This window comes from Dryobates pubescens, chromosome 2, assembly GCF_014839835.1.
Source record: "Dryobates pubescens isolate bDryPub1 chromosome 2, bDryPub1.pri, whole genome shotgun sequence".
Lineage (NCBI taxonomy): Eukaryota > Metazoa > Chordata > Aves > Piciformes > Picidae > Dryobates > Dryobates pubescens.
In genome coordinates this window covers 49,235,707-49,258,100 of record NC_071613.1, presented here as the reverse complement: position 1 = coordinate 49,258,100, position 22,394 = coordinate 49,235,707, and the positions used below count along the sequence as shown (strand labels likewise).

The 22,394-nt window shown below is 38.7% G+C and overlaps 1 protein-coding gene across 12 annotated transcripts in view; it reads right to left on the bottom strand.

Moving 5' to 3' along the window:
- Nucleotides 1-22,394, bottom strand: part of R3HDM1 (R3H domain containing 1) — an 83,271-nt gene that overhangs the window by 18,601 nt on the left and 42,276 nt on the right. For 5 of the 12 annotated variants that reach the window (XM_054177096.1, XM_054177089.1, XM_054177150.1 and 2 more), the window contains 12 exons: nt 18,584-18,698; nt 16,087-16,165; nt 14,718-14,777; nt 14,496-14,636; nt 11,816-11,924; nt 11,633-11,728; nt 10,154-10,191; nt 10,023-10,073; nt 9,655-9,881; nt 6,871-7,125; nt 3,374-3,528; nt 1,851-1,952 (listed from right to left, as the gene is read on the bottom strand). In XM_054177096.1, coding sequence (XP_054033071.1) covers nt 1,851-1,952; nt 3,374-3,528; nt 6,871-7,125; nt 9,655-9,881; nt 10,023-10,073; nt 10,154-10,191; nt 11,633-11,728; nt 11,816-11,924; nt 14,496-14,636; nt 14,718-14,777; nt 16,087-16,165; nt 18,584-18,698 — 1,428 coding nt within the window. The remainder of the gene's footprint in view (nt 1-1,850; nt 1,953-3,373; nt 3,529-6,870; nt 7,126-9,654; nt 9,882-10,022; nt 10,074-10,153; nt 10,192-11,632; nt 11,729-11,815; nt 11,925-14,495; nt 14,637-14,717; nt 14,778-16,086; nt 16,166-18,583; nt 18,699-22,394) is intronic. The other 7 variants (XM_054177131.1, XM_054177162.1, XM_054177156.1 and 4 more) reach the window with 6 other exon arrangements.

The following is a 22,394-nucleotide window of genomic DNA, read 5'->3' as shown; positions in this document are numbered from 1 at the left end:
CAGTGAGATGTTCGTGTCAAGCATGATTAATCACTAAACATAGTATTGCCAGTAAAGGGATAAAGTAAACTTCATCAGTTACAGATGTGTTGCCTTCAGATTATGAACCAAGACCAACAATCCTTTTCACTATGTTACTTCAGCTACAGTCAGCACAAATACATTTTTGGAACTGGCAGCAACCTTAGCATTTGAACCTATTCCCCAAGTGTGAAATGTTCTGAAATCACTACAAACCTAGAAGGAGTTTCATTCTCTGCTCTAACATCTATATGTCTAACAACAACAGACCTCACTTGGGAAGATTAATTAAGCTTACTGCCAATTAGTAACAGGGTAGGACAATGAAAAATAAAAGCAGAAATAAACCCAGCTTCCCCCAAATCCCCTGCTTCTACCTAAGCTCAACTTCACTCCGGAGCATTTTATCTCCTTCCCCAAGTGCCATAGAGTGATAGGGAATGGGTGTTCATAATACTTAGTCTCTGTTGCTCCTTCTCTCACTATTCCACTGCTCCAGTGTGGGGTCCCACCCATGGGAGATGCAGTCCTTTGTGAACCACTTCAACATGGGTCCAGCCCTTCCCACAGGCTACAGTTCTTCATGAACTGCATCACTGTGGGTCCTTTCCAAAGGTTTCAGTCCTTCAGGAAGATTGCTCTTGTGTGGGTCTCCCACAGGGTCAGAAAACCTGCTCCTGCATGGGCTCCTCTCCATGACCCACAGCTCCTACTAGGACCCTGCTCCTGTCCTTCACAGGCTGCAGCTTCCTTCACGGTGTCTCTGCCAGCTCTAGTGTGGGATTCTACACAGGTTGCAAGGTGGGGAACTGCTCTACAATGGTCCCCATGAGTTGCAAAGAGAGAACATGTTTCACAATGGTCTACTCCACAGGCTGGAAGGGAATCTCTGCTCCAGCACCCTTTCCTCCTTCTACCTTTGGTGTCAGCAGAGGGTTTCTCACTCCTCTCCCTCACAGCTGCTGCACAGATTTTTCTCCCCCTTTCTCAAATGCATTATCACAGACACACAACCAGCACCAATGACTGACTTGGCTTTGGGCAGCGCAGGATCAGCTATTTGAGCTCCCTGAGATTAGCTATGTCTGACATGGGGGCAGCTCTCAGACCCCTCCCACAGAACCAGCCCTGCACCTCACCTGCTACCAAAACCTTGCCGTATCAACCCAACACAAACATGTGTTCCTTAGAGCATCACAGCAGCCTGATGAACTCAGAAGCCTCCCTTTTGACCTGGTCTCTAGTTCTGACTATGCCTTGGACAATTCTGTGTTTCAGTTCCTATTTGTGTGGTTTCGTTTTTGGTTTGTATAAATTGATTTTAAAACACAAAAGTCTAAACACTTCATTTCTATTTACTAAACAAAAGATGACAGTGAAGTCGAATTGTTAAGAGTTCCAACAAAGAGGTTACAAAAAGGTAACCTCAAAAATCAGAACAGCTGATCCCTCAAAATGAATTAGGGTTCAGCGGGAGAAAAAGCAAGCAACAAGACAAGGTGGAAAGGGGTTAATCCAGAGACATAACAAAGTACTGACTGGCTAACAAAACAATTGCACTGAAAAGCTGTTCCTTCACATAGGAAAACAATATATATCTAAATACAGAGCTACATCAATATAGCCTTAACTTTATACATCTCCACTGAGGTTGAAATAAAACACTTTAAAATCTCAGGATCTACTTTTCCCCACTTTGTTTTACTGTGATTGAGAAGCTAGCCAGTCATCGCATTGGTATCACACACCACTTGCAAGCAACCAAGCAAAGGTCAGTAACTACTAAAGATTAACCCATGCAGAGAGGAGATGAAGAGAAGATGTAATACCACAGAGTACTGCTGTGTAGAGGAGACTGGCAGGAGCGGGGGCGGATAAGAGACTGCAGAGTACGGAACAGGCTGGGAAGAAGGCTGCAGAGGCCGCATAGGCTGAAGAAACAACAGGTTTATAAACATGGTTAACACCAGAGTAAGAGAAGAGAAAACAAGTCTAAGTCTTTTGTAATAGAAAAAGCAACTATGCTTCATTACCAGAACAGGAATGGATACTTAAGCTCAAGACTGCATCAAATTAAAACAGAAGTAATTTTCAGTATGTCAGTCTTCCAGCAGGTTTCAAATTACAGAGCATTAGCAAAATCAGCCAAAGAACAAAAGGAACTGTTAACTATATTTAAAATGATTTGTCCTTAACATTTACTGTTTCTTTTTGAAAAATTTTTTTAAATTATAAAATAAAACCTGCACATTCATTCTAAACACAAGTTGTTTCAAAGCATCTGAAGACAGAATGAATTTCTTGCGAAGTACAGATCAAAACACTACTTTCACTTATTCAACCATACTAAAATATTTTCTCTGGGTTGTGGTTATCTGAGCATCAAGAGAGGTGTCATTGCTAATCATAGTTTGGGCAGGTTGAACTTCAAGTGTCCATTGAGAAGTCAATCATAGAAATAATGACAGACTTGTGAAGAGAACTGCAAATACCACATACACATTCCCGTAGAAAGTAAGAGAAAGAGTGCAAGTGAGCCTTTTTCTCTACTGTGGCATACGCAGGTATCCTGAACAGAAGATTTGAACAGGGGAAAAGAACAAAGATAAAGATTTAGATGAAGTTGTGTAAAAAAAAAACTTTCTGATAAAACTTGAGAACAATTTGAAAAACCACAGCAGGTGAGAGCCAGTAGCTTGGTGCCTGAAATAAGTGCTGAGTAAAAAAGGTAGCACTCTCTCTTCTGCCTATACACACTCTCTGCTTTTCTTTCTTCTTCTTCAAGGGCTGAGGTCACCTTTAATCTGTCCTATTTTGCTAAATTCCTCTTGTACAAGAGAATAAAATATTCTGTACTTCAGCAAACAATTGTGTGAACAGAGCAAGTCAAAGTGCCACTATGGAGGGGTTCATACTCTACCAGTCCTAAGCTGCTACTTTTGTATCATGAGTACTGCTTGTGCAGGATATCTCGAGAGTTCAGCTGCCTGATTAACTCTCTTCTCATATTGCTGCCTGTATTTCTGTTAATGCCAGGGGTAACCATACGGTGTGGCTAAGGACAAAGGCAAAGCCTCTTTCCAGAGCAATCTAGGCTAGTTCTTGATAGCAGAGCATTGTCATACTCCAATGTGTCAAATTTTTATGAAAAGGCTGCCTACCACGGGCAGTTAGTAGCAGAACCAGTAGTTCTGAGAACTATGACAGAAGAATTCCAGTTACCCACACCTGTGCAGTTATTACTTCTTAAGCTGTGCTTCCAACAGAACACGCCTGCTGGACCCTTGCTATCAGACATCAATCTGACAGCATCTCATCATCACTACAAGCACCATGTATTTGACATGTGCACCTGTGAGAGGACATGGTTCGCTGCTGGCTGCTGCTGAGGTGCTGCGGGAAGAGGTGGCTGTTGTGGAGGTCCAGGCACTTGGGTCCTAACGGGTTGCTGAGGCATAGGAGGATTGTACACAACTGGAGTCCCATCTGGATTAAGGAATGGCTGACCTGAGAAGTCGGAAAAGAACAAAAACCAAAATGACAGCCAGCTGCATCATCTGAGTTTGGAGAAAATAAAGACTAATATATTTACTCTAGACAAAACTGGTACATTTTGAAAAGACAAGCAATTAAAAACCCAAACATTTAAGATAAACAAAGATACCCCACTCTTTACTTATGGAACACAGAAAAATATTTATTGTATCCTGCTCATCTTGAAAGCTCATTTTTAATTAAATACACTGAAAAGGGCAAGACTAATAGAGGAAAATCCTACTAACAATATTATTTTAAGGAATTTTTACAGAAATAAAAATTAATCTCCTCTAACCATGCCAGCCTGATCTAGTGTGGGGGGTCCCTGATCTAGTAGGGGGTTGGAACTAGATGATCCTTGTGGTCCCTTCCAACCCTGACTGATACTGTGGTACTAATCAGTTTGAACAGCAATGAGAACACAGGAAAGCTTACAGGCAAGTATTTAAATAACACACCATATAAAGGAGTAGAGCTGCAATGGTGTTCCCATAGCTGCTAACAAGATCACTTTAGCTTTCAAATTCTTCCGTTTGAAAATCTGCAACTTCAGTATTACCGTAGTGGACTTAGGAAAGAATAATTGAAAAAAAAAAAAAACAACCAACCAACTACTTAAGTAAATTATGAACAATGTGATTTATTTTGGTGCCTGGGTTGAAAGAAAACAAAACATAAGGAACAACAGATTAGCTAGCAAGGACCTAGCTGCTTAATGACATGCGTCTTGCATTGGTTTATTTTGATGCTTATCTGAAGGTCCAAATACTGACATGCATTTTTCTCTTCCCTGTTACAAAATACTCTGACATTCCTTCCAGAAAGAATCTCAGCAGAGACTGAGTCAGACTTCTAGCCAAGGTCCTGTCAAACGCTCATTAGGACTTCTTTGCCCCATCACATTTAAAATGCAACTAGCCAACATAAAAGAGAGGACTAAGGCAATTAATGCAAGAGATAGCAAGGAAACATGGACAGATCTGCTAAAATAAGCTGCATATTATGTAGCTGGACGGCAGGTGATCAAGCTGTATTCAAATCTAGTTTAATGGATTTCTCTTTAATGCTCAAGAACTGGGAATATTCTACCACTTGCTAGTAATCACAGGAGCTTAACTTGTTCCCCATAGAGGCTGAAACAGAACTGGATTTTCATAACTGTTGTCTTCAGCTACTGAGAATGACAACTCTGCTGATCTAAGGTCATGAGATCCTCTGTCAGAAATACTGAGGCACTAATCTATTTTTTGAACTCCGTCATTTAGAACGATAAAGGCAGATAAATATTTACAGAATATGATGATTTGAGCATATTTTAAGTCAAAAGCTTCTTTGGACTCAGAGCTTCCTTGTTCTGGAAGTATACTTTAGCTCGTGTCAGACACTCACTAGAGAGTAACGTAATGTTCTGTTATGAAAGATCATTAAAACTGGGTTAAATACACTAAAAATGAGTAAAATGTAGAAAGAATCACAATTTGAAAATCAAGCTGTTTATAATGAATACCAAAGTTAAATCTAAATTCTCAGCCTTTTTTCAGGGAGGTGAAAGTCCAAGACACTTTCAGATGAACAACTTTCACAATACCATTTGTTTCTCTGCCATTCGCTGTTATGTGGGCATCCCACCAATGTAACTGGGGCAATGACAACAGCACAGGAGGAAGACAGTGAAACTATTCCTATGCATAGGGACAAGCTCATAACCAAAATGAAGATGATTTAACACTTGCCATTTTTTACATGACAAAACTGCATCACGTGATTCTATGTTTCACATGAAATCACTTCTAAATTGGTGGTATCATTCCAGTGCCTGCAGTATCTGTTTTGCTGCACAGTGCTATGGCCATGCTATAAACTCACAGTGTGAAAAATGCTAGCCAACACTCTTTGTATTTCATGTACAACACACAAAGCAGTCAGAATGTGCAAACACTAAGCTCTCTACTTCTTCTAACAAAACCTATTCACTAATCATCCTACTTCTCTTCAGATGGTCACCAGGCACAATGGCAAAACCATGTGCAAGATGTACAACCGTCACCTTAGAAACAGAAAGGCTAAGTCAATAGTGCTGCTGTCCAGATCCTGGATCAAAGATGGCAAATACACCCTCCTCTAAACCCTACAGCTATCTATGCTAATTGGATGCTATAACTCATCATTTCTAAACATTTGTTTTAATCAAGGGTGGATTAAACTACTCATTTCTACAATAAGGCATTTAAGAGAGCGCTCTGGCAGCACATCAGTATGCATAATCATGAAAAGAAAAATACATTTGTATACAACAGCAGTTGATTTGTACTAAGGAAAAAGAGAAAAATATCTATTTCAATGTTAAATCCCTTAGATAAAAAAGGGAAATACTCTGAAATGCATATCAATCAATATTACATAGTTATCTGATATTCATGAATATTGAATAACTGATCAATCTAACAACTCTTATGCAAAAAAAAATTAGTTTAAAACATCACACACATATCCAAACATAATGAAGTCCATCTACAGATTGATGGGAAATAGATATTGAAGTAAATAAATCTTTAAGCTAAAAGAAAAGCATTAGAATTTCCCAAAGATTACAGTGTGTTACAGAAAAGGTAAATCAGAATTTTCAGTATTTCTTGACTTCCACAATACAGTAAGCCTGCCCAAAGCATACTAACTAGTCATTTGCTCCAGGCCAGTAGTTACACATCTCCTTGACTCAGCATTGTGAAGCATCAATTTCCTACTACTTACTAAAAAAAATCAGTTTTGGCCAATTACTTCAATAGCAGTCTGGATATAGCATGTAAGCTCAGGTTTATTTCTTTCACTTGCATTAAGCCAGCGGCACGAGCACAGAGACACAAGAATATGTTGCAACAAACTAAATGAAGGATGATAAATTCTTTCAAGTCAAGATGAACACTTCTTCAGGCTCTCTGCCCTCACTGAAACTGTTTTGTAGCAGGCCTGGGAAAGAATTTTCTCTCTCCTCAAAAAACCCCCAATTAATTTAAATTATGCTGCGTTCTGGATAATAAATTACAGGATTTTCATCTTTTGTGCAAGCCACTTATTAAACTTTACAGAGAAATTAAAACTCTAGTAGAGAAACTCAGGAGAGTTTATTGATTTATTTAATCCTTTGTGCCTTTTTTTTTAAAAATTAAGCACACTGAACACACAATCATGGGGGTGGGGAGAGGGGAAAGGAAGAGAAAAAGGACAACACTGACATTCAATCTTAAGTAAATACTCATGCATTCTTCCCCAAGTTCTTAATTGTAACAAAAGCATCAACAAGCATGTACCAACCTGTTTGAGGGTTGATCAGAACACTGCCAGGTGGTATGCCTGCCGCTTCCAAGGGAAGCAAAAAGAAGCTAGTGCTAGTAGGTGCCACTTGCCCGCTTATGCCACCATCAAAGGAAAGAGAGTTACTAGTGCTGACAGTTGGATAGACGGCAGGCGTGCCATGAGAAGGCTGGCTTAGAGCTGGCACTGGAAGAGGCTGCTGGGTGTGAGAAAGAGAACCCGTGGATGACCCTACACTACTAGAAGACTCTGAACCTAGGAAAGGAGTAATGAGAAATTGTTTTTACCTAGAGACAGAAACATCATGGTCACTTCAGAGATATACTTGTAAATTCTTATCCTTAAAGCTCATCATTAAGTACATTATTAAACAGTAGCCTTTATAACAAATTCCCCCTACATCTCCCCTGGAATACCATTACAAGATTCCTTCTGTGAACCAAGGGCCAATTCATCACTGCTTTGCACTGTGAAGTGAGGCTTTCATCACCAGCCCTCATTTTCTGGACAGAAAATGCATGCTGTACATATGCACATGTGCTAGGGGTCAGTTCATCTATAATAGCATAGAGTTGTGGCACACATCCAGGCCACAGGGTCATGCAGATGCAGGGGTTTTTTCAGCTACACTAAACTCACATGCTCTGCAGACACAGCCTACACGATAGCAATGACTGTTGGCTTTTTACATCAGAGGTCTTCTCTGACTCATTGCTGGACAAATTGCAGATTACTAAAAAGCACAGAACCTTTTTTCCCCTCCTTTGACAATTTTCACGCAGAATTCGAGAAGAGAGCTGGAAAATTTATTGCAATATGGTAGCTTTAGCCTAGCCTTATGCAAAAGTTCAAAGTTAAAGAGGGGTATAAAATAGCTGATGGAAAGCAAGGCAGTGGAGAACTGGACCCTAAGCTTTCTGAAAGCCAGTGCATGCAGCTAACAGCAACATTCCCCAAGTCCAGTATGGAAAGGACTGTGTAACTGTGCTGTTCCTCCATCACTGCATACCTAGATCTCTAGGTATACAGTTTATAAGACTTTTTATTAAGTCTTTGCTCTGATACTTGCAGTACTTGGAAACTGAATAAGGCTGTTTAAAGTCAAAAGCTATACATTAGCAGCCTCTATACAATCTAGAAGAGAAAACAAGACTCAAAAAGGGCTATGATGGAATTTATCTAGCTTGAAGTTATTTTGTGTTTCTTCACAAAAATTTCTAATTGTAAGCCTTTCACTTGTGTATGACAAGACCGTATAGCCTTTGCTGATGCTATTAATCTGTTTCCTACTGCTACATGAAGTGAAACAAAATTATTAACTGTAAACTGGGCAAAATAGCATATCCCAGCTCTGTAAAATAATCTTCAGCTGACCAGTTACATTGATTAGATTTGTTTGCAAGTGTATCCACTTCTAGATTATGTAGAGAAATCAGGCTGAAGCCATTATAATTAAAGCAAATTACATCCTTAATCAAAATGAAGAAACAAAACCAAATCTCAACACATGCAAAGTCACCACAACCTGTAATCACAGCCAAGCAAGGACTGTCAAGACAGGCATTCTGAACTTCGAACGTTAACTCTCGGATTGCTAAAATGAGGTTTAAAGAGAATTTAAGAATCCACTTAAATTCTTCCAATTTAGAAAACAAAGCTTTCTAAGAATACATTTAATATATCAACCACTGACAGGTTGTAGCTTCTTTTCAAGCTGTGCCAAACAGTATTACTGCATTGCTAAATGAAGTGACTCAATACGATGGCACAATTTTACAGCATGTGCAAAAAGACCTCGGATTTGTTTTTATGCAAGTATACAATGCACAAACAGAACTGGTAACTGGTTCACTGCATTAAGATACACAAGGGCAGTGATATACTTGTAAGGTAGTGGTGGTTTAAAAGGAAGGCAAAAAGCATAGACAGATCTTCACAAGAAACAAGTTTGTAGATAAAAGCATCATATGGGCAAGCAGTAATATTCTACTTCAAATTCTGAAGTAGTGCATCTGTAGCCCACCCATGTATTGCAAGGCTCAAAATTCTCCACAACCAAGAATATCTGTTGTATCAAATCACATTGGCATTTGGAATATAAATATTTGCTAAATGTAACTTTTGACCTACAGAAGGTTTGTACCTAGTTTTTGAGATTTTGTTTTGACATAAACAAATTAACAGACCTTTGAAACATAGATTCTTATGTACATTTTGTTCCACTAAACTTATTTTTCAGCTATCTAAAAATCAAGTAAGCTTTTCAGCCATATTCATTTAAATATAATAATGCCACTGAAATATAACACAATACAAGGAACAATTTACAGGCTTTGATGCTGTTTTCCTTAGCCAGCAGCATAGCAGTGCAGAGTTTCCCAAGACTGCCCAATGCAGCTTTGCCACACTGAAACTGAAGAGCTTTATTTTGCATGAAGTACTTACAGTGATAAATGTTTTGTATCAGATGAAATGCATTTAGCTTAAAGCCATCTGTAGTGAACTTTAAAATTCCACTTCCAAGGTTAAAAGCCTTTGTTTCATTTGTTACCTGAATGCTAGCTCTCCAAGGCAGTTATGCACTACAGGAGGCCTAGGTGTGTGTAAGTCTCCTGTAGCGACTATAGGAGGCCCAGGTCTGTAGATATTCAATGTACGCAGCACTCATTGCATCCAGAGGGAGCTGTATGCATGGAGCACCTCTACGTTTGTATACACCTGCAATGTGCATTGGGTAGCACTTCACTGCTATGGAACTATGCATTTGTACAGATCGTATGATACCTGTCTTAGACAGCCTGCCTGTGCTTTTGCTGCTTCCAGAGCTATCTCCTCTTGTCAGAACTGATATCCCACTGAAGCTGCTGGCTTTGGTTACAGCTGGCTTCAGATTGCGGAGGGAACTATCAGAGTCGGTGCTGCTCCAGGGCCGGGGTTCACAATACTTCAGCTCATTCTCAGTACTGCTCTGATGGCTGTTGGCTGATCTCCCTGATGTTTCCTTATTGATTCTGCAAGTTACAAACTGAACTTTTAGAACAAGCATCAATTGCAAAATTAGGTTTATAAAAAAAAAAATTAAAAAAAGAAAAAGGAAAGGTGAAAAGCATGCAGAATACTTCAGGATTTTTTTTTAAGCAAGCATCAAATACCTAAGTATCTGTCGTCTTTGTTGTGTACTATTAGTTTCTTCCTCCTGGATTCTGTTGACATTTTAATAAGATAGCTTAATATTTATCAAGAAAACAAGAAAGTGAAACAATTAAACTGCAAATTTTCTTACCTTTTATCAGTGAAATAATTCTCTTGGGAACACAGGGACTGAGGGGCAAAGAAGTGTAGAAATTAATATGCATGGCACCTAAAGCCCCTAACACAGTGCAGTAACAAAACATGCTGCAGTTTGAAGTCTTTTGCATTATACAAGGACTCTTACAGTATTACATTATTACAGTAGCTTTATATTAAGCTGTCTGAAAACTTAATCTCTTTGTTGTATAATTTCCATATTATGAGAACAACAAAGGACAGTATAAAAAGGCCCATCTGCAGGGAACAAGAGTCAGCATTACAACAGTTAACAGCACTGGCCACTTTTGTTTGTATCCGCCTTTTTCTGAAGGTACAATTCTTTCTTTGGGCCTTTACTGCCTTAGGTCACAGCCGAGGTATGACTTCCCAACTCAGCACCACTTGAGCAGCCTTGCCTTCCGCTTGAAGTGTGAAGTACAAGATGGTGCTGGCTACTGTAATAATTATACTGAATTCCTTGGGTGCAAGTGCACATGAGCTAAAAAGCAGACCCAATACACAATCAAAAAGGCTCATCAAAAACCTCAATTATGCTGGTCCTTGACTGATCTCTCACATTTGATAGGGAGACTCAAAAAGTACAATAAGTACAGTAAGTAAGTGAAAAGAAAAACTCATATCCAAAATTCCCTTATTCTCATTCATAACCAAGGGGGGAAAAAAAGGCTTTTGGAAAAATGTTCGGATAGAGCAAATTAGCCCCTCAGAGCCTCATTACTGTTTCTTCAGGACAAGAAGTTGTTTAGGATGTGCAAGAGCTACAGATAAATGTCAGAAAGACAGCATTATTGGAAGCAACACATTGTTCTGAAGACATTTGTTCTGTTTCACTTAATAAAATTAAATATAACCACTACTTGTGATTTAATTGAAATTTACAATGCTGTCCTGCTTGATTAACTCCAGTAAAAAAGAGACTGAGACTAGACTTCTAGGTTTCTGACTCAAATGCCATATATGGGGATTCAAATCATTGTACTGTGACCAGTCTTAAGATGTGTCTGATATAGAGACAAGTAAGAAAAACAACATTTAGGCTTTCTGGGTTTTTTTTTGGTTGGTTGGGGTTTTGTTTGTTGTTGTTGTTTTTTTCTTTCATAATTATTACTCTGAGCAGCAACTGAAATGACTGCAGTACCAAAACTCTTAACTGTAACTTAAATTTCATGAAGAAGCAAAAATAGAACAATGGACTGAAATAGGTAATGCACCATGAGAATTCTTGAAGAAGGCTTGAGTTTTATGCAGTAGTCATTAAACAGAAAACTTACAGTTAACTTTTCTATAATTTAAAACTCACTCAGGCCACACTAATGACTCTCATCTGCTCAGTTCTCCTCACAGACAGACTCCCGTGTGAAGTTATCTTTCAAGACATGTGCAAATGTGCATGTGTGTGTGAATTATTCATTCAAAACACTGCAAGGTTTAGATTTTCTTTGATACGTACATCTTGTGCAAATATTCTTTCTCTAGCTCTCTGATATTCTTCTTCACGTTCTTCTATGGATTTACTTCTTCTGTCATCTTTTAATCGTATTCTCATCTAAATAGGTGATACAGTGTCAACTTCTGCAGGTAAACACACAGCCAAATGCAGCAAGTTGAAGGAAACAATCCATGTGCATTTTACCTGGTTGTCATCTTTGTCTAAACTAGAGTTATCTCTTTTAAGGATGTACCGCTTCTGGAAATCATCGGTCTTCTCATCCTTTATATGCTCACAAAACTTTTGGTCAGGTCTGCGAAAAGTGGTTAGAAACAAAAAATTTATGGATTTGTAAACATGTAATATCCACAGCGGAGCAAACTGAAATACAGTCAAGGTTAATATTAAAATGTTAATATTCTAACTGAAGTGACCAAGAGATCTTTGTTGTCCAGGCAATGGCAAAGGTACCAACATGTAGAGACGATGTGTACCCTTGTTGAGTCCCATTCCTAAGGCATAACAAACCTGTTTATAAATCTCTTCCTCCTTCAAAGCTTTTGCTTCCATTTCCAATTAAGGTGGCAAGCAAACTACATGCCCTTGGGGAATCAGAAGTGCTTTTGAATCCAGAGTGATGCCATGCAATGGATATTGGGCATGCATGGAAGTGAAGATAGGTGCTTTCTGCTACAGCTGTAACACCTCGGAACTCATTTCAAGGGAAAACAGAAGATAAGAAGTAGAGGAGAAAGCATTGAAACTTACAAACTTCTAAACCAAAATTAAGTAGAAATAAGCAAGAGGGGAACAGTACAATGCAGGCAAGTGAAAGCTTCACAAGGTCACAGTGAGAAGATGAGGCATCAAATTATATATATTGGTTTTGTATTTTATCTACTTTGTGAAAGAAAATGAGATATTTTGTAATCTCTTGTTATTAAAAACAGACACCAAGTACCTAGACAATAAAACTACTGCTACCACCATAAAAGAAGTTCTCAGACAATCAGGAAACATGTCTGATATAAAACAAAACATGTGTGTAACTCTTCTCTGTTTATTCAATACCCAGGACATCTGTGTAGAGTCAGGAGATCCTTCTCTATAAAACAGCCAAGCCTAACTTAGTTACTGGATGCCCAAACATAATTAGCAGGCATTTCAGAGAACCTTTAGACTGTCTTACCTCTTTCTTTTAAAGGTCCCTGAATTTACTGCCCTGCAATCACCAACTTCCCACTCCACTGAGACGTCCCAGTATGCACTGGGTTGTTGATGTCAGTAACATCACTGATCGGGGATGGAGCCGGGAATCTGCCTATGAGGAAAAGGTAAGTTTGGTTTTATTCAACATGGAGCAGATCTCCAAGGTTTTCTTTCTAAATTCTTATTTTATATCCAAAATGATTTAAAATAAGAATGCTGAAAACATTCAGAATCTTCATGTCTGCAGGTTAGATGAAATGCCTGCTAATTAGTAACTACACCTACAGGGGGCTTCCAGAGGCCATAAGCTATTGAAATATGCTCTAGGAAAAAAAAAAAGGGGGGGGGACATTAAAAATTAAGAAATTGTCTTTTAATAGTTCTTATTCCACAGCTGAAGTGCTAGACTGAAGCTTCAGTCTAGAAATGCTGGAAGATGGCAAAGGTAACAGATTTGAAGCGTATGGCTTTAGGTCAACTTAGATAATTTAGAGCCAAAGTGAACGCACATAAATGAGTACGTACATTATTTAACAAATATTTAGGCTCTATACATTTTTCTTGACACTTCTGAGGCTGAAACCACTCTCTTCAGTGGAATTTCAGTTTGGTTTATTATTTCAGTTCCACTGACTCCAAAATTAGAGAGGATAATTAGGCTTTTTTTCTCCCAAAGCTATGGTGAGTGCACACAGAGACTGGGATGAGGATGCAGATGCTATAAATTCCTATTCTAATGTTCAAATCATAAAGCACTTAAAAACCCCAAAACACTAACAAAAAATGGTGTCAGGCAAATGCTTTAAGTTAAAACTACAGAGTATGCAGAATAAATGAACCAACACGTTAGTTCTTTGTTTCTTCTGAGAGAACAAGGGGACAGAGCAAGTGCAGAGGACAGAGAGAACAGCTAGCTCCTTTGAATGGAAACATCAACTGCATGCAGGTTTTGGAGTTGCTGTGGCCCCAACACTACTTGTTTTGTAATACAGATTTACCTAGAGGTTTCTCCAAAAACTCCCCAGCCCTCCCAGTCCAGTAACATGCCAGGACTTGTTAACCTGCTTGACACTTCCACTGATGAGATGTCCGTTTTCCCTGCTACGTTCATTTTGTAAGGCCATGGGACATCTGTAAGTAATACTGTTCCAACTAAAACTTCAATGCCTGAATTTTCCCAGTAGATTTCTTCAGTACAAAAACCAAAGCTGTGCAAGTCTTGTCCCTTCCCTTCACCAAATCAGAAATGACCCTGCTCTCAATTAAGGGCTAGTTCTGCTTTCCAAAAGGAAGAAAAAGAGTGTACTTTGTACATGTGACTGGTGTAAATCTCTAAGCAGATAAATAGTTGCTGTAAATATGTATTTCACAGAAACAGCTGGCAATGCACCTTTTTGAGAAAAGCAAGAAAAATTCTTCATTTACAGATAAAATCCTTCCCTCCCTCTTCCCCCCCCATCCCCTCCCAAGAAAGTATAAACATGAAACAGATCCCATTATTACCCGCCACTGGAACACGAGCAGTAAAGATCTTGCAACTAGCTCTCCTTGATGAATAGCTCCCATTGAGTACATAAGACAGAGCCCTGCTGCTAAAGAAGCAGCAGCACTGCACAACACATCCCAGATGCTAAATCCTTGTATCAAAAAGTTTCTCCAAGACTTGTACACTTACATTCTTGTATTGCTAGTTTTATTTACTATGACTGACTTCCCGCTCTGGTCCACGTTGTGCTCTAATCCAAAGTAAGCAGCTACCCTGTGCAACAGCATTCTATGGTAAGAAGTCATTGGGGGAAACTTTTTTCTTGGAACTCTGGAAGAAAGGAATAGTAGTTTTATTAAATAAACAGGAATGATCTTGAATTCTTTTTTCCTAGGAGAATACAGTACTTACTCATTATTACCAATGAAATCTAAAATTTCCTGTTCTAATTTCAGCAGCATCATTCTGTCCCTGAAAATAAAAACACAGCAACTCACATATGAGACACTCCAATAACTGCAGCTGTATTCATCTTAAGAATACACAGGTAAGATCAAGGGATGATGGTAGACTGTAAAAAGGATCACCAGGTGTCAAATGCAGCATTTTTAGGACGAAGTCTTAATTTTTTACTAAGCTATATTGTATTGAACAAGCCTAGAGAAACATGCTGCTCATGTCAGAAATCAGAATACTAAAGATCCTCTAAATAATCTCTCCTTAGCAGGCTCAGCAGAATGTACAGTCATTGAGAAGACAGTTTAAAGAAGAAAAAGCAGCGAATAGGTTGCTTCTTGTTGGTTAGCATGCATGGGAAGATTTGCAGGAGCCTTAACTGGCCCTTGGATTGTGAAGGACATTGTGGCATCACTGAGACACAGAATGAGAGTACTGCTAACAAGAGGCACAACTACAATGTACCAACAACCAAGTGGTTAAAAGCTGGCACACACTGCAATATGGTGACATACTAAAAGAATACAAGCAAGCTAAAACTCAAGGTGATAGAAATTAATGCTAGTCTTAAAAATAAAATAAAATCTTACATCAGTTCCAATAAATTATGGACAAGCAATGATCTTAACTGTTGCACAGTTCTTAGTCTGAGCACAGCAGATTAATTAAACTTCCCAGTTACTTGTGCATGGAAACCCATGGCAGACCTTCACCTGCAAGCTCTTATTTTCACTGGGATGCTGTATGACTTCAAACAGTAACAGTATGAGCCTAGCAGAGGTTCACGTTTTCCAATTTTATTCTACAGGACAAAATGGTGTGGGCTCCCTATTATAGCTCACTTAACATTTTTTGACAGTAAAATGGAATCCCAATAAATTATCACTGCTTATGTCTATCTATGGTTACATGGTACAGCTTAAAAAAAGTCCTTGTCCATAAATACAGTGCCAAGCAGATTAAAGCAAGAGAAGGCAGTTTGGCCTCTATCAAGCAAATGATAAAGGAGTACAAGTTATAGAGACACAGTATTATCAAGTCCCTTCAGCAAGAGAACTCCACACAGACAGACCTCATTATGTGCCTGTTACACCTTAAAAGTATTTAGACCATTTCAACGTCCTGAACCTCTGTTCATGTAACACACAAATTACAGAAGACTAGTGTTTCAGATAGCCTGCACAACAAAACCTCATTCTAGGTAACTGACATGGAGTGTTAAACATTTAAGAGGTGGGGAAAAAGGCCAAACAAGCCAGGCAGTGTGACACCTCAGGCAACAAGAAGAAAAGTAAACCAGGAAGTTGACATTATTGCTGCTTACCTGGGATTGTTTTTTAATGTATTTACTAAAAACTCATGAAGATCTATACCAGTGGAATCTGTATACTCTTGGCTGGAATCTAAGGGTAAGGGAGAGGAGAGCAAAATTACACTTTGGAAAAAACCTGCTAATACTACTTTTTCCCATTTATTGCTAAACATACCATTTATGAATCAGTATGATGTAACTATTGAGTATGTTATTCCCAAAATTAAACATTCAAAATTTCCACAAGTGAAAAACCAGAACAGAGAACCCAACAACATCATCCCCAATCCAGAGTTCTCAACACGTTACACCACTCTCTTGTATACACCTCTGTGGGTCAGCAGCCCAGCTACAGAATTACTGGATGTTGCCAATGTGGTAATTCAGATGTAACAGTTTAGCCATCACAAATAGTATTAAGTGCTATTAAAAATCCCTGTTCTATTACACCTTGTTTTCACAGCAATATTTAGAAGGTTTCAAAAAGAAGTCTCACAACCTTCTGCTCCTTTCTGGTTTCAGTGAAACAAAACATTCAATGTTACATTTTGTTCTCAAATCTGCCACTTAAATGTTTAATACCACATATTCCTTTAGATGATCACCTCCCAGAGGCCCAGGTCTTAAAAAATTCCATGCCAGAGGGTTTTTAACACTATTTTTGTAATTAGATTTCTACCAAGAACTACTTACACGTAAAAAACCAACAACCTAGTCTCAAATAAGCTACAGCTCAAACTCATGCCTAGGTCCTAGCTGCTCCAGGTCATTTTGTGTTCTGCATGGAACACATGAGCTTCCAACAGCAATGAAGGCACCACTGCACAAAGAAGGGTAGGATTTTTGGAGACAGAATCTACACAGGCTTTTCCATTAGAAACAACAGTGCTGGCAGAGCAGCCTCTGGCATAGCAAGAAACTGGGTGCTTGAAGCACCCAATCTCCAAAAATGAGTCTAAATTTTTCCTGGAGAAAATGCAAGTTCCACCTGAAAAAAAATCTCTAGTTCCCTACAGAAGAATAGTAGTGCATTCCTTTGACTGCAGAGCTTGTTATGCTACCGATCCTGCCCATCTATTGTCAAGAGAGTATAAATGAAACTAAGCAAGCTTTGGCATTCATGGTTTGGGATTACTTTTGATTCTGGGGAAGGAAAGTGGGGGGAAAAGGGTATGCCTGGTAAAACAAATTTAAGATTGAATAATTATTTATTTTTTTTAAAATTAGCAATAATGTGGTTATAATTACTAGAATACTGATGCTTAAATTCCATCATTTTCTAATTTGGGCACATCCTAAACTGGGAAGCAATTAACCTCCTGAGAAGATATCCGGCAAATTTAGAACAGCTACCTCTACCTTAGGCATTTTGTCACTTGGCTCTCAACTCCTCATCATCACCTAACATGTGGGTGGGTGGTTTTTTAAGGGAGGAAGGGGTTTGAGGGTTGTTGATTTCCACCCCCCCAACCCCCTCTTATTTCTGAAGCTGGGTATGTAGTTCAAAGGTTGAACAAGTTAGCTCTGAAAGAACACTATTTTTTTAAAGGCAAAAATGCCTGAGATTCTTAAGTACAGTTAGTTCTCCATTCCAAGTGATTTTTATTTCAGAAATACCTGGCTGCCAGCAGGGACAAGATGCACTGAAATGCCACATGGTGAAGGCCTTATGGAATCAAACAATACAAGATGGACATGTTCTACCAGTCCCCAAAAAGGAATTCTAACTCTAAAGAGATTTCCTACACACTGGTTCATCTAAGGTGTTTAGATAAACATTCCTGATCATTTAATTAAAGCAAGAGCTGTACAATGACTTGCCAACTTAGATGCATAAAGTTTGCTGCCTTTAGGAGGCATTAGGTAACATGGAGAAAGTTATGTCATTAATTTCACAGCTCTAGTTCAGGTTAAAACTCAGATATTCAGCAAACAAAATAGACCTTCAGTCTACAATGTAGGAATACTAATGTGAAAACATAACATAATTTTCACTCGTGTAGTTCCACTCTCACTCCAAAACTATATAAAAAAAAAAACCAACCCCAAACCTAGACACTATCAGAAGTAAAATAATCCACCAAGAATATTGACTTCTGCTGGATAAAGACGAGAAGTACCTCCAAGGTAGCGGTCATTCTCACTTAAGTTTCATAAATCCTGTAACAAAGCCTAGGAATAAGATAGTAACATGTTCTGACTACTAAAGGCAGTTTTCCAAAGGACACTCGGACACAACTGAGGCCACACAACTGCTTTTACGTTGTTCTGCATGGCAGGTGAGAAAGGAAAAGCATTTGCTGGAGTACATGTGCCTGATGAAGCCTCAAAAGGACTGTATCCTCTGGGACCAACTGCTTCCCCAGCTCAGAGATGTCTGATCTATTTGCCTCAGCTGCTAATTAAAAGAGCAGTGTTTATGCAGTGGTGACCTGGAAGCAAGCTGTATTTTCTTTAGTATTCTTTATCTACACAACACACCGAAAAGCACAATGACAAGATAGCAAACCTCTTGATAACATTTTTCTAGACAGTTTATCACTGGATTTTTCCTTTTCTGTTTCATCTTTTGCAGGGTTTTCTTCTTTTTCAAAAGACTGTGACAACTGGATCTGAATTTTCTCCTGTCAAGAGGAAAAAAAATAATAACAGAAAAATCAGTCATCATGGAAATTATTAAAATGATACCTGCAGGAGAACTGTTTTGTACTACATTACCTGCAACATATAGGAAGGAACAAGGCAAATAATTGCCTTCACATTCTTTCTGCTCCCACATATACTTTATGCAACCACAAAATGAAATTATTTACCAGTAAACCAAAAACTAAGACAAGGCACAGAAAATGTCACATTTCAGAATTTACATGTACTTCCAAGTCCTGAATGCTATTTCAACATGAATTCAAAGTATCTTATTTGGTACACCTAGGAAAAACATTCCAGTTTTTCTGATGTATCCATTTTATACAACTTCTAAATTTTTAAGTAATACATCATTCAAAATGTTGGGTTTGGTTGTTTGGTTTTTCCCCTCCCCCCCCAATTTTTCACAGTTCTTGCCTGTAAAAAGTTTATTTCTAGTTTGTTTGGTTTATACCAAGAAGAATAACCCCAACATTTCAATCTAAGACAGATCAGTATTCCCAAATGCACAAAAGAGGCAAATCTTGTTGTCATCAATGCTTAGATTCTTCCTATGTATATTTTGACGGAGTAGCTTTGGGCACATTCATCTCAAAATCTGTGTTTTCATGCTAATAGGTGAAATATCATAAAACCTTTTTCCTAAATACAGCAAAAAGGACTTCCCTTTGAAATGACAGTGACTTAATGGTCCTCTAACAGAAGATTTGAAGTTGTTTTTCATGCCTCTTTACTCATTTAACAACATTGTCAGTGAAGGACCAACATATTTCAGACAGCAAATGCAGAGGAGGCAGGGGGAAACAGAGACACCACGTGTTTGAATGACTAAGAGGATGCATAGCAGTCCTTTGAGACTGAGACTACCACATTAACTTTAATCTTGAAGTCCCTCTAATGTTGATTTTGTTCTCCTAGATGCCAGCTGAGTTGATGCTGTCATCTCCTTGACCTGAGTACATCTGATCCTTCCTGATTCAAAGAGCCTGCCCCTCGTCCATTATTGCCTATCACTCCTGTCCTGCACTAATCCTTTCCCACACAAGTCCTCACCCTTCCTTCACACCCATTCTTACTCATATCCAGACACTTGCTCTAAGCTTCTCCTTGTGTGTCTTTCCCCAGATTTGATCTTACTCACGTAAGCTGGCCAGAGTTAAATATAGTCAGGACTCACCCAGGCTAGAGACTGTTTTACATGCACACACATCCTTACACAACCTGCAGTAATGCTTCTCCCTGCCTGAGCATACTGAACTGCTCTATGACTCGGTCCTGTCAGAGCTAGGCAATGGGAACCCTCTACTAATGAGGGTATGGTTAAAAGCTAGTTTCAATGTGCTTTTTTTGAGAAGCAACTTTTGCAAATGAGGGAAAAAAATAATTGCTGATAGCTTTGTCAGTTCTCTCTTTCATTATGACCTCCCCCAACATCACATGTTCTAAACTCATTAATTCATATACACCTTGAAAAACAGCATTACAAGTGTGAAGACTTCTCAGCTTTTATGAGATTATTTATACCCACGTGCAATTAAAGCCATTACCAATCTCTAATAATTAACTCTTATGTAATTCTTAAGACTAAGAATTGACTTGGTCACAAACCTTGAAGAGTCCAAACCATATCTTTGCAGTCCTTGCCTCATGAACATGAATAGAATTCAAAGGAGCAATCTCACCTACTGCATTGTACCTACTGTTCAACTAGTAGCTGCACGACAGTTACTTGAAAAAGAAATAAAGAAACATGGTTTATGTCTTACTAAGAAATTATTTTTGACTTGGATCCACCAGTATGGAATTCCCCATTTATCAGTAAATTCAGGGGAATTTTCAGGGTTTGATTCTCATTCACTAGAAAATTGACTACATATTCTAAACTCCTCTGAGGTAAAAGCACACAGAAATGGTTTAGTCAAAGGATTTCAGCAAGTAATCATTTTCATACTTCTTTTCCCAACAAGAGCTATAAAAGGCATCACCATCTGAACAGTCAGTTCTTCCACTGCCACCAATTCTACTTCAAAGCGTGATACAACACAACTGTGTACTAAAGGGCACTTTCTTGTGATTTCAGGCTATAAAAACTGTAGCATCTAATTAAATACGACCTACTTGACGGGAAAGCTGCTGAAAAATCTTTTAACATCTATTCCCTAAAATTCTTTTAATCACACCCTGTTTGCAGCGGGTCTCTGCTGCATACTGATTTAACAGACCCCTCACTGTAACTCAGATCATCTATTTTAAAGTCCTCATTGTGACAGAAGAAATTGTCATCAAATCACAACTAAAAAAAAAAAAAAAAAGAAAATTAAAAGAAGAAGAAAGACAAAGAAAGCAACCCAAACCCAATTAAAACCCATTAAAACCCAGTGAATTCCTCCAGCTTGAAAGACTTGAGAAAAAGGTAAGCGCCAGGAAACATTACAGAGTATCACTCAAAGGCCCTACATCGTGGAGCTCTGGCTTTTTACCAGCATCCTCTAAAACCATCAACAACCTGAATTTATACAACTCACTATAAACTAACATTACAGACGCTTGTCTTTGTCCATGACTCCTCCTCCTTGTTTTATTTTGCTGCAGAAAGTTCAATCTTTGGAAAGTTTATTTACTTGTTACCCATAATAACAGCCATCATTGACAGGGAAACAGCCCTTCTTTAAAAGGAGCAGAAATGGATCATCCTTGTTAGTGTTTGTACTTGATATTAGAACACACAAAGTAAGAACAAGCCCAGCACCTAATATTTAAACAAATGATCACAAGAGAGTAGTCAGTGTATTAACAAGGATACAAATCAAACAAATCAGTTACAGTCTTCCTCCTGCAATAAACTGGTGAGTTTGTACTTTCCTAGCACCTTTCTGTAAAGGGTTGCCAGTGCTTTTTAACAAGTAAGGCTTAAAAATTTGTGAGCTCTTCTCTACATTTCTCAGCAGTTGCTCAAGAAAATATAAACAAGTATATCAGAGAAGAAACTCATCTGCTTAAGAACTTCTCTGATCTGTCAACATCAATCTCCTTCATTATAGCCTCCCAAGGAGAAGAAGCCAGCAGTGGCAGCACTAACTTGGTAAGTGACTTTTACACCTGCATGTGCCTAGGAAGCTTTACGTTGCTGAAAGCTGCTTTACACACTAGTGTGGAAGCAGTGACTGACAGTCACAGCTAAGACTACAGTTAATCTGAAAACTTACACTATTTCCTATCTTTTTTTCATCCTATCAAAGCTAACACTTTTTAGTCATTAAAAACTGGGGCTCTTCACATACTATCAGCAACTTCACCCTGAATTTTATTCTTAACTCTTCCTGTTGCAATCAGTGAGACAACAGAACAGTGATTTTTCCAGCATGGGTAAGCAATCAGAAGTTATTCTTGTGCTGCCAGAGTGGGCTGTGCAAAATAGTCCACTCACTTCAACTAGCCACTGGACCTCCCACACATGCCAAGCATAATTAACACCTACACATTGTGCTTCAAGGGTGGTGCTGTAGACAGCCAGCAGATGATTAGAGTCCTTAGAGAAGAACTCTTCCATACCATTTCCCGCAGACTCTTTGAGAAAGAAAGCAAAACCGGTGAATAAATTGCCTGTACAAGTTGGGTAATGGAAGACCTGTGCCCCACAGGATGTGCACTCCAGCATGAGAACTTTTAAGAAA